This window comes from Poecilia latipinna, unplaced genomic scaffold, assembly GCF_001443285.1.
Source record: "Poecilia latipinna isolate Pla-1442-1.1 unplaced genomic scaffold, P_latipinna-1.0 Scaffold922, whole genome shotgun sequence".
Taxonomy (NCBI): Eukaryota; Metazoa; Chordata; class Actinopteri; order Cyprinodontiformes; family Poeciliidae; genus Poecilia; species Poecilia latipinna.
The window spans coordinates 128,123-140,297 of record NW_015113538.1 but is presented as its reverse complement, the minus strand read 5'-3'; the positions used below and the strand labels follow the sequence as shown (position 1 = coordinate 140,297).

General features: G+C 42.7%; 1 protein-coding gene across 2 annotated transcripts in view; it reads right to left on the bottom strand.

Annotated features, from left to right (window-relative positions):
- Positions 1-4,958: 4,958 nt before the first annotated feature.
- The window catches only part of nrip1b (nuclear receptor interacting protein 1b), a 52,458-nt gene continuing 45,241 nt past the window's right edge, over positions 4,959-12,175 (bottom strand). For both annotated transcript variants that reach the window (XM_015049045.1, XM_015049046.1), the window contains one exon: positions 4,959-9,228. In XM_015049045.1, coding sequence (XP_014904531.1) covers positions 5,165-8,767 — 3,603 coding nt within the window. In that variant the 5' untranslated portion in view covers positions 8,768-9,228 and the 3' untranslated portion in view covers positions 4,959-5,164. The remainder of the gene's footprint in view (positions 9,229-12,175) is intronic.

Here is a 12,175-nt window from a genome sequence, read left to right as displayed (position 1 = left end):
GGAGGCATGCGAGCCGGCGGGGGCGACGGAAGGTGTTTTTTTTTTTTTTTTTTTGGGGGGGGGGGGGGGGGGCAAATACAGGACATCCTCTCACTTCACTTTAATAGGGCGGTGTTTGATTACAGGAAGTGCTGTTTGGCTTTGATGTCCTTTTAAAAATAATAATAACTTTTAATATGAGGCCAGAGTCTTTGATGGCGGTGCTCAATTTCCCTAATGGTTGCTTTGGTTTATTGAAATTCGATGGAGGAGTAAAACCACACACACAGGAACAGGCACATATACGACCCACGGTGAAATAAATAAATAAATAAATAAATAAATAAATAAATAAATAAATAAAGAAAGAAAGAAAGAAAGAAAGAAAGAAATAAATAACTGAATATTCTGGCTTTATTTTGAAAAATAAAAATACAATAAAATAGAAGCAACAATTGAAAGAATGATGAGGAATCACCATTTATGGTTTAACTTCATAAAAACACGTCTAAATATGCAAATGAGCGTCCAGTTAAAAGCACATGTGATATTTTGGATATTTTTTTAAAGTGCAGTAGAGAGTGCTGTTATCAGCATTAGCTTCCATACCTGTAGCGACAGTAACTGTCACAACACAATGAGTTAACATTTTTAAAAACTCATAATAATTGGACAAAGTGGAAAAAAAATCAGAGTGGTGGACAGTCAATGACGTCACCAGATCAGCTGATTTTACAAACTTAAAAAAACTCAAACGGAAAACTGTATTAGTGGATATCAGGCAACTACACTAGTGTCACAAATGTTTGCAGCTGTGTTTTTTCTCAGAACTGTGGAGCAACATAACTGTCAAAAAGATGTGCCGCGCACACATCATACTCCATTAAGGCTCCTTTTACAGGCTAATATGGCTAATCCTCAGCAGGGTGGAAAAATCTTTCAACTTTTCACAGCGGCTCCAACTAAAACAGTAATACGGGTGAAATTCAACACTAATTTAACAGGTGTTCATTTTCTACAACCTCACAAAAAAAAAACAACTGACATTTATTCCTATCCTCTCAGCCGAACAATGTCTGAATCACCATGGAAGTTGTCAGGCGTCAACGTATGAGATTGCTCAGCTGTGAGTCCCCAGTGATCGTTTCCAAAACACTACAAGACCTGGAAGAAGGCTTTGTGGAAGAGGCAGAACTGTCACAAAATGAAAATGTTTACTCCTCTCTCAACGGAACTGGAGCTGATCAGGTGGATTGATGCAGCCAGCTCCAACATGGAAGTTCTACGTAGGAACTGTCAAAAAGACGTGTGCATAATTTCGCACACATCTTTTTGGCAGTTATCTTACTCCATCGATTAGCTGCTTACCTGCATGAAGGCCATCTTTTTCCTGTCTTTGTGAGGACCCTTATTGGTAATGTAGACCCCCATGTCTCCTCGTCTTGTACTCGATTACAACACAATGAGTTGTGGTAGCTTTTAAAGTGAAGCTACCTTAGCTTCACTTTAAAAGTGATTTTTAAGTGAAATTAACAGAGGGCTCATGCCATAGAATTCAAAAGCAACAGGTTGAATATAAGGGGGGAGCAGAAGGGCTTCACCAATTTGAAGAAATGAAGTTATAACTCTTCAAAATGTACAGTGAGTTGATGTTTCTTGCTCTTTCTCCAAAAGCAACTTTCAGTATCTGGCAGTTATTCAGTAATACTCTGTGTATTTAACGGAGCAATAGCAGTTTAAAGGGCAAAACAACAAAACTTATGCCAAATCCCATCTGTGCAGACTTGATGCTAAAAAAACCAGAAGGATCAAAAATGGCTGCATATACAAAACATAGTCATAATTTAGTCTTTTGAGGTATGCGTTACTAAGGCAGAAGATCCAGTTGTTCAAAGAACTAGGAAGGAACTGTTTGATGGGGATGTAATACGGCTGAAAGGCAGACCAGTAGTTGTTTATGTAGATGACTGAATCTGTTAGGACTTTTAGAGAGAACACTGGGAGTTGAGGGAATCTTCCCTCGTATTGGTGCAACCCTAATTTAGCTTGGAGAGGGGATTCTGACTGCGGTCTGGCTACAGCAGCAGACAGCCCGACAAGCTGCCTTACTTGTTAAAGTACAGAGCAGAAATGCCGCTACTAAAAAATTAACTTTCTTTTGCCAGAGTGTATACTTTAAAATGTTATGTCACAATTATTTTCTTTTCACTGCATTAACAATTGTTATGCTTTTCATTTTTAAAAATACTACATAATCATATGCAAATTTGTTTCAAATATTTGTAGGAAACGCTTAAATACTGGTGAGAGTGTTATATATTTACTCAAGGTTAGCTTACAGTCAGAATCTCAGACCAGCCCAGGGTTAGCCGAAACAATGAAAGTCACTGGCTCCACTTTTACTGCAGCTACATAAGGTGACCATTCACCCTTAATCAGGCAAAGGCATTATGTGACATCTAACAAACTCACTCAGATGTTGCTAAAGCTGATTAGTTCATAGAGACGCTCATTTTCAGTTTTAACTGACAGATATGCCAACTAACAGTTATAAACCATAGTTCTGCCAGCACACATGCTCTCTGGTGCTCGTTCTAGTGATCCCAGTACCAAATCATGTCCACATCAAGCAATTCTCTCTGAATTTATTCTTTTCTCCACAAAATAAAAAAAACTGCAATAATTTCGGATTTGTGCTCAAGCTTTACCAAATGTTTTTAGAAAAGAACTTGGAGGAGAGCAAAAGTGGAAAAACAGGAACCCATTCATAACAGCTCATGCATTTTAGTACTTTATTTTTGAAGATATCAGTGCAAATGAACACCAAAAAATGAAAACATAAAAAAATGAAATATCATTTCAGATCTTCACATGAAAAAAAAACAACCCATCATTTTATATATATATATTTATATATATAGATATATTTGCTGCTACAAATGTATTTCTTAGATGCACAATGCAGATCTATGATTGTACGTCAATCCCCCAACTAGAGCCCCATGCTCATTCACAGAGCTTTTTGTTAACCAGTAACAGGAAAGAAAGAAAAAATAAAAATAAAAATCACAAAAATATTCAATCCACATTTATTTTTCACACCTCCCCCCCTCCCCCCTTCCCCATCTGCTTGTTCCAACAGTCTGCTGTTAAGGGGCTGCTCATAAAAGCCGACCTTTTTGCTCTTTGATTCAGGAAAAAAAAAAAGAAAAGAAAAAAAAGAAGACCTATTTTAAGACTTGACATTTTCCCCCATCACCAGTAGGGATACACAGGTAGTTCCCATGCGTCTGCATGCAACAGGCAGCAGTGAGGAGAGTCAGACATTATTACACAACACAGCGCAGGATAGATTATCATTTACCACATAGAGACACATGCAAAGAACAAACCAACCAAAAAAAAAAAGAAAAAAAAAAAAAGAAAAAAAAGATGGGCATAGTATCCTCTGCCTTCGTATGTACACTTGTACGCATATAATCAGTATTTACATTTCAGGGCATTAAAAACTAGGGCAATATCTTTTTCTTTTTTCTTTGTTTTTTTTTTTAAACATTACAAAATAGTCATCTTCCATACTGAAAGTACTATTTACACAATTTATTTAACCATCGTGAAAACGTAGTAATAATTGAAGACGTATGTCAGAAGTATATGTATTAAAAAGACCACAAGACTAAATGAACAAAGCAAAGTGAACTCAACCGGAAAGATTACAGTACGATTGAAAAAGTAAAGAAGCTAGATACCAGATACCCTTTAAGACAAAAGGAGTCTCGGTGATTGGAGGGCGGGTTGAGCGCGTGTATCCAGCTGCTCTGAAAACAAATAGAGTACCTGTGGTCTTCTCTTCATCAACATGCAATTCTTTTCGACGTGTTATGAGTAAGAGAGATCGCCACCGAAATAAAACATGTGATGCAGAGCACAACGGTTAAGAAATTATGACAAAGAAAAATCACAAATTACCAAATTCAGAAAAGATAACAATACTGATAGGATTTTTTTTCCCCCGCCCCCATTTCATGCTGTTAAATTATACTTAAAAAAAAAAAAAATAGACACCGAGGGCTCAGTTTCGATAGTGCACACTCCAGGTAGTCTTTTATATTGCATGAAAAGAAAAGCGCCATGTGCATCACACTCAAACTTCTTTCTGTGTGGATCTGTCTCTCTCTCTCTTTCTTTTCTTTTTTTTTATCAGGATGGCAAGATAAGTCAGTCAGACAAAGCAGCCTCTTTTTTTTTTTTTTTTACTGTTGCTCCAGAAACCCGTTTACACAGCGTTGCTCAACTGTAAGTGCCACACGCTCTCATGTTGACCCATCTGCTCAGAACTGCACAATCTGCAAACACATTACCCTGAATTTGCACTGTCGAATCTCGCCCTTAAAGGCTCAGCACGAAAAAAAAGAAGAAAAAAAAAAGAAAGAAGAGTAAAAGCAGAACACAGTGAGTGAATCTCCACTGATGAAGTCTTTTCCCCACAGCCCTGAATTCTGAGGAAAAGCAAGACAAAAGCGTTCATAGTGGCGCGACCTGGAACGGAGGGTAGGTACTGCAGTGTGAATCTATCGTGTGCGTCGTTTTAATTAGACCACTGTAACTGTCTGAGAATGGCTTTGTCTGAAATCCCATCCGAAATTAATAGGACTTTATATTTCTGACAGATGTTCTGATCGAGAAAATAAAATCTATCCACCGAGCTGAGCACAAACGTTTTTTTGTTTTTGTTTGTTGAAATCATCAATTATAAATGTTGCCTGAAATGTTCTCTAAATGTTTGATGCGAGGCAACATCCAGAACACAGGAAAAACCGTTATGTGTACACTTTAGTGATAAATTAAATGTGTAACATAAAATATAATAAACGGGGACTTTACATTAATTAATGAGTGCAAAATAATGGTGGATGTGTAGGGGCTAAAAAAAAAATTAAAAAGACGTTTTTGGATCAGTTAGGCTAAGACGGACCACTTTTTTTTTTTTACCATTCCACGTTGAAGCTATTTAAAATTGAAACAGCAATAGATTTTTTTTTTTAAAATCAAATCAAAAACAAAAAAAGTGAAAAAGTCTTTTTTTTTCATCAAACCAATTTGGCAAGGTACACAAAAAATGAAAACAAGAAGGAGTCAATGGACTTGATTCCACTTTGTAGGTTTTTGTAGTTGATACAACTGTTTACTGGGACGACTGGCTCAACCCCTGGCCCTCATGGCTGTGCTTGTCATTGTGGGTTGGTGATTGAGGGGTGGAGCTCAGGCTGCGTTCATAGGTGTGCATGTCACTGACAGGCTCCTCTTTGACTCTGACCACGGGCCGGGCTCCTTCGGCCTGGTCCGGTGCCTCTTTCCTCAGCTGGATGTTGCCCTTCTGCAACATGTAGTACAGGATCGGGTTGGAACGTGAAAGCCGCGGGGAGTCCGGGTTCGACTCACAACCCTCGTCCATGCCATCGTTTTCCTGACTGCTCCATCGAATGGGGCTCTCAGGCTCCTGTTTGATTAAAGTAGGGGGCTCTCGTTTTTGCGTGGCGGGCCATGGAACCGGTTGGCGGATCCATGAGGCTGGGCGGATGGGGTTGTTGCCTTCAGGAGGGGTGGGCAGTGGTCTTATATGATTTGGAAGCCCTGAGTTGAGGGAACCATGGGTGTGCCAGCTAGGCAGGTGGAGGAAGTTGTGATTTTGTGTAGGCTGACTGAGAATGTTACCATTGGCTTTGCCAGTGGTCTGCAGGATAGAGGGACTGGGTCCCTGTCGCGGCTGCTGGGACAGTTCCTTCAGACAGTTGTCGGAGAGCAGCAGCTGTTTCAACACGTTGAAGCCGCGACTCTCTCTGGTAAGGGTTTCACTCATAGGGCTTCTTGGTGGAAGCTCCTCCTCTTTTAGACTCCTCTGCTGCTCAGGGTCTGCCTGAACAGTAGACGAGGCAGACATATTTGCGTTACCACTGTCCACTGCTCTTGGAGAGCTGATGCTGTTCAAGCTGTCTGTATGTTCGGAGCAGAGCCGTCTCCTTTTAGGACTGGGGTTTGGATAGTCCCTATGCTCCTCTTTGACTTGTCTGGATTGTGGCTCAGGCTGCATCGTTGCAGCACTGGAGTAATAGGTAGTGGTCTGTTGTTTAAGCAGCTGGCTGAGGAGGCCATATTTCGCTATGAACTCTGCAGGCCTTGGTTCCGTCTTCAGGTCTTGCTGAGAATCGAAGAGCGGGCTATTCTTCCCGTAGGAACTCAGTCTCTTTTTGCCGCTCAAGTCCTCCGACTTGGTAAGGGATGACCCTACATCCTCCGTAAGCTCTGATTTTATTTTGACATCCAAAGGGGACCCATTAGAGCTGTCACAGAGGATGGAGGCAGTAGGGCTCCTCTCGAAGCAGCCGCCCTCCATTTCAGCAGTCCCGTGGCCACTTCCACTGGGTCTTTCTTTGCGGCCAGCTGTAGCACCAGTTGAACCGGTGCCTAGAAGTAGCTGCAGCACAGTACGTCTCTCCAAGAGGTTCTCAATTTGTGAGGAAGGCGGGGAAGGTTCCTTACGACTGAAAGGTGTGCTACTGCCTGAAGCTCCATCGGAAAGCGGGGTAGGGGTGGTCCTGTTGACAGGAGTATTGAGTCTTTCCAACAGAGCATGGGGCCTGCTGTCATTGAGTTCCTGGCTTGCCCCTTTTCCAGAGGAGATAGGTGGGGGTGGGGAAGTCGTGCCACACTGCGCCAGATTTTGTAACAGTTTACTGGCACTGAAGGCAGGCTCTGACGCTTTGTCAGCAGGGAAGGTCTTAGACTTACACAAATCAAGTGGACTGGACTGGACATGGGGAGAGGGGTATGAATATGGGGACTGTGCAGCACCTGTGTCACGACTAAGCGAGTAGACGGACTGGGACGGGCCTGCAGGCCTTTCAATTGGGCTCTTTGTTGGACCCTCTTCCCAAGTAACTGACCCCTTTTGTTGATTTCGTGACATGTTGGCCATAGTTATATCAAGGGGCGAGTCTTGTCTGCCTGTGCTCTTATTAGCCATCTCATTATTTCTGCGCTCAAGAAGAAGTTGCATGAGTGTGACCTTGGGGTGGGATTTTAAGTCTGGGTTCATTTCAGGCTCTTTGTTCTTGGACACAGTTAATCTAGATGGCTCTGGCTTCCATTTGTTTAGTAAGGATTCGGTCAATTTGTCCAAGGAGGAAGTAGAAAAGGAGGAGGAAGATGACGATATTGGATATGAAACAGAAGAAACAGCCATAGAGGAAGGAGAAAAAGATGTAGTGGGAGGCTGGATAGGAGCTTGAGGAGATATTGTTACTGGGGGTGAGGAGAACGCGGTGGTAGAAGAGAACATGGAGCTGGAGGAGGAGGAAGGGGGTGTACTTTTGGGCCCTGTGTCCTGTAAACTGCTGCGGCCTCTCATCGAGAGGTCAATGGGAGAACAACTGGAGTAGGAGCTCTCAGCATCACTGCTGTCCTTGGTGTTGCTCCTCTCATGGACAGAGCACTCGCTGTCTGATGTGACTGAAGAGGAGCCACTTGGTGGCAGAAGTCCACTGATGTCCTCCAGGTGCCCATTCTTGGTCAGTTGCTTCTGGTTATTGTGGTTGTTCAGCAGCAGCAGGAGCAAGCTGCTGCACGTTTGGGGTGGGCGGGTTGGACGTGTGTCAAAGCCTCGCTTCTCCCTGGTAGGCAGGCTTGGAGCGTGTGGGGGAGTGGGCGGAGAGTTTTGGCTGTGGCCTCTCTGCAGCGAGGGGCTCTGAGGATTGGTGGCAGCCGTTCGAGGGAGTGTCGTTGTTATTGTGGCTGTCGTCATTCCGTTTTGAGTCGATAAGGAGCTTACTGTGTCTGAAGACACCCCCACACTTGGTGGCCTTTTGTCCTGACCATGCTGCTGGTTTGCCATGGCGGCCAGTCTTTCACTGGCAGATCTTCCTGAGAGCTGAGCTTTGAGGGCATGCTCTCTGGAGTATTGCTGGAGGTGAGCTTCACTGGACAGCAGGAGGGCGAGTTGACTGCAAGCTACGCTGGGCTTGGGTGAGGGTGCGGGACTAGAACGGATTTTAACCATGTTGGCCACGGCCTTCAGACGTTCTGCACAGGACACAGAGTCGGTCGCGGCGGGAGCTGCAGGAGGCGTGGCGCTGTGTGCCGACCTGGGGGACTCTGGCGGCCTGTCCTGACTGTGGCCCCGGCGGCTGTAAGGGGTGTTGTTGTGGTTCTGAAGTTTGCTCTTCCTCATGAGGCCTTTAAGGCGACTGGAGGCTGTGCCGTAAACAGGTAGTGGCTCTTTATCTGTAGCTGGTGCCTTGGACGGAGAAGAACACTCACCAGTGGGCTTATTAGAGTGCTGAGACATTGCTACACTCTGAAGCCTTGAGCTGAATGACTGAAGCAAAGACGCCAACAAGGTGCTCTCTCCAGAATGGGGAGATCCCTCCAGGGCACCATTTTGCAAGGTTCCCACTTGGCCATTCAGCTCTACTGGAGGTGAACTCATTCTCTGGTTCCCTGGATCATTCCATGCTCCAGAGCGCAGCAACCGGGCCTTCTTTAGGTGTTGCGAAGAACCTAGCTTGGGCCCATTGGTTCCAGCCTTGGGTACCATTGGGTCATGGTTTGGTAGTGGTAAAGGCCCACCCACTTTATTGCCCTGCTCCTGATTGCTGTTGGAAGCCTCGGATCTCCCACCTGCCGTGGCCCCAGGCCCGGCCACCACTGGATGCATCAGTAAACCTTCCAGATAAGTTAAAACAGCTGAATCCTTGTGTGTCTCAGGGCCAGGCTCCTCCCCATGAGTCATGTTCAATACTCAGATCCCTTCTTATAGCTCAGCAATGCTACTGGTAAATGATAGCTGTCCAAGTCATCTGGCTGGCAGTTGCACGCACTTGTTAGAAACCAAAAAAGAGGTTGTGATGTTGCAAAGAGTGAGTATAAAGGTTTAATTAAGGGTGCACTGGCTGTATGTGATCCCTCTCTGTGGTTGGCTTAGTGTGGTGAAACAGCCACCATGGCTGGAGGGAATCTGGTGCAGGAGAGCCTCCAAGGCATTGTTGTACGCCTTTAACTGCTACAGGATCCCAGAAGGCCCACCTTCACGCTCACATGAGTGGCAGTGGCGAAGTCAGTGGGATTTTATCACAGAGATGTTGCCGTAATCCATCGTTGTTGATATCCAGCGTGTCTGTCCTTCAGCCTGGCTGTTGCTCTGTCAGTGGCGCCTTTATGCTTTGCAGATCTCACAGTGTGTCGCAGGGTGACCTACAGGAGGGAGAGGGAAAAAGAGGGAGGGAAAGGTGGTCGGAGGGGGGGAGGGAAAAGAGGAGAAAAATAAGAAATCGTGTGAGAAGCAAGGATTTGCAGTGCACTATATCACATTCATTTCCCCACCTTGTCTGCCATCTCTGTTACTTAGCAACATTTCAGACTGACTGCACACGGCTCCTTCTCCTCTCTGCACTCTTCTCTCACAGCCACCCAACAGATTAGGCTTGATTAGATCCGAATTGAAAATTCAAGCCCACTACCTTGAAAACATTCAGGTCTTGAGCAGCAAGCCTCTCCCGGCAGCGTCTTTCACAAGTGAAGGGCCTTGTGAGAGCTGTGCATAATTCTTTATGCAGGTTGTCATTTCAGCGGATTATCTCTCTCTACCACCTCCTGCCTTCTTATGCACTTGAGTTACATCTCACACAACGCAACCCACGGTCTCAGTGGAGCAAAAGCCAACCACCCACCCACGTATACACCAGCAAGCAGTTAAGCGCTCAGGCTTAAACACACCAATAAGCTTTAGAATGAGGACCTACAACAAGGTTCACTTGGAAGATTTGATGTACCAGGACATTAAATTTGAGGTGAATTTAACTTGGACATAATATTAGGTTAATTCAGGCTCGCCAAAACACACACATAAAATCAAAAATCAAATGGAATACAGATTTATTCTATCCACACTGGTTGTAGAAATTGAGAATGTGCTTAAATCTAGGAAAGAGTTGGTTTAGGCAGCTTGCTGTCCAACACAATCTAAAAGAAAAGACATCGACAATGATTTTCATTATTTAGTAACCTAACAAGATTTGGATCTAGGGATATGAAATTCCATAGGATTTTTCGTCAAGTTAAGATGAATGTAAATTTTCATGTTGAGGCCTGGACATAAAGGGGAGAACCTTGGTTCTCTGCCTCGGTATTTAAGACTCACATTGAAATAAATAAGGAAGCAGCTCCTGAGTCCTTGCCAAGGTGGCCGACAACACCCACTAATATTAGAGAGAGACGACTATGGGGGCACTGTGTGTTGAGTCAGAAAGTATACCAAAGATTTATAATTGCTGTGAGAGCAGCACAATTTGCTAACTGTTAGCTGCTAAGGTTAGCATACGCTTCACTGCTTTCTACCAGTGTTAAGCTAGAGGGTTGTTTCTAAATGAGTTTGGATTACAACTAATCTCTGGTTCACAATCTAGAACAAGATAATTCCACTTTATTTCTTTTGAAAAAAAAAAGAGCTTAAGATTGATGAAATCTTTATTTTCTCTTTCTAATAAAAAATACACATACTTGTAGCCTTTTTTTGTTTCATACAGAAACAATAAAAAAAGGGAAAAAAACTATAAAAAAAAACAACAACAACAACAAAACAACTAATTCAAATAATAAAATAGAAAGAAAGAAAAGTAAACTATAGGCTAAAATTCATGATAGCTTAAGACCAGATCTTCTTTCTTAATTTAGCAACATGTTTCAACACCTATGGATCATTTACTGGGAGAAATCCTCTTCTCTGTAACACATAGGCCAAAATAACAATAACTAAAAAAACTTGAATCAAGCCAAAAACTAAAAAAAAAAAAAAATAAAGTGTATTTTTCTCCTTTTCTCAGATGTCAGAATATTCATGCTGGAATATAAATGTATATATGTTCAGTATGCGTTTCTGAGCAGGGGTTCAGTGTCGGTTCATTTTCTAAGCTTCAGTTCAAATTCCTCTATGACATCAGCACCAAGTGTGTTTAGTAGAGATAGAGAGACTCTGGCTCTTGCCTGTTTTCAGAGTCTACCTGTGTAGGTTCTGCATTTCCAGATGAATGCGGTCCTTTAGCGTCTTACGTCTGCTGTAAGAAGATCACGGCACCTGAGCTTAGATTTGTCACCTGCAGAACTTCTAGAAAAAGTTCCCCTTCACAGAAAACACCAAAGCAGTAATGACTGTTCACGATACACTGAGGAATCATGCACCTTATGCAGAAGAACAGTCAGGTATGAGGCTATTTTTTTCTTGGACGAAGAACGTAATGGCACCTCAGCTAAGCCTGGAAAAGTTGTGTTAAAAAACTACAGGAGTCCTGAAAAACATTTTAGCCAAAATCCTTAGACATAAACAAGTCTGCTTGGTCCTGATACAATGAGCCATGTTTGAAGAAAACATATCAGCACAACTACCGCATTCTAGTTGTCAGAGATCGTGGGGGAGGGCTAATGATCCAGACTAAGTTAACAGCTGCAAAACTTTGGCAACATTAACTTATGAGTTCTTTGTGATGATAAAGTATCTTAGAGTCAAATGTGAGGTCATAGGACAGCTTATATTCGTTTCATGTCAAGCCAGGACATGAAACAGGATCAGGACAGCAAATATAATCTGTAACAAAACTGCTAAAGAAACATTTACTGAAAGAAAGAAAAAAAAGAAACAAGGCATTGCAATTGGACAGGACTGGTACTGAAGAGCAACTGAAAAAAGAAAAGCAGAATTTCGACATTAAACTTTTTTTCAATTGGCCCTAATTCTCTTCTTAAAAGAATAATAAATGACTCTCAACAAACTTTAATGCAGTTTAACAGGCATGTGGCCCAAAACCCTGAGAAATTTAGAAGATGATAACTCCATGCTATTAGTGGTAAAAGCAGTTTGACAAGTCTTTCAGACAGCTCCGCATTTTGACATTGTTCTTAGAGGAATAGCGATATAACGGAAATCTGACATCTAGCCTCTATATTTATCTTATCTGGTGAGGACCAGATGAATACATCATGACATGACACAGAAAACTTGAGCATTCAAACAGGGTTTATGTTTGAATGCTCAAGAGAGAGATATATAAAACATGCATAATGCATAATAACAAATGGGCCTAGAAAGCTTATGTATTAGGATACAAGAGCAAAAAACATGAAAGGACTTGACTAGCGTGAGGGACGT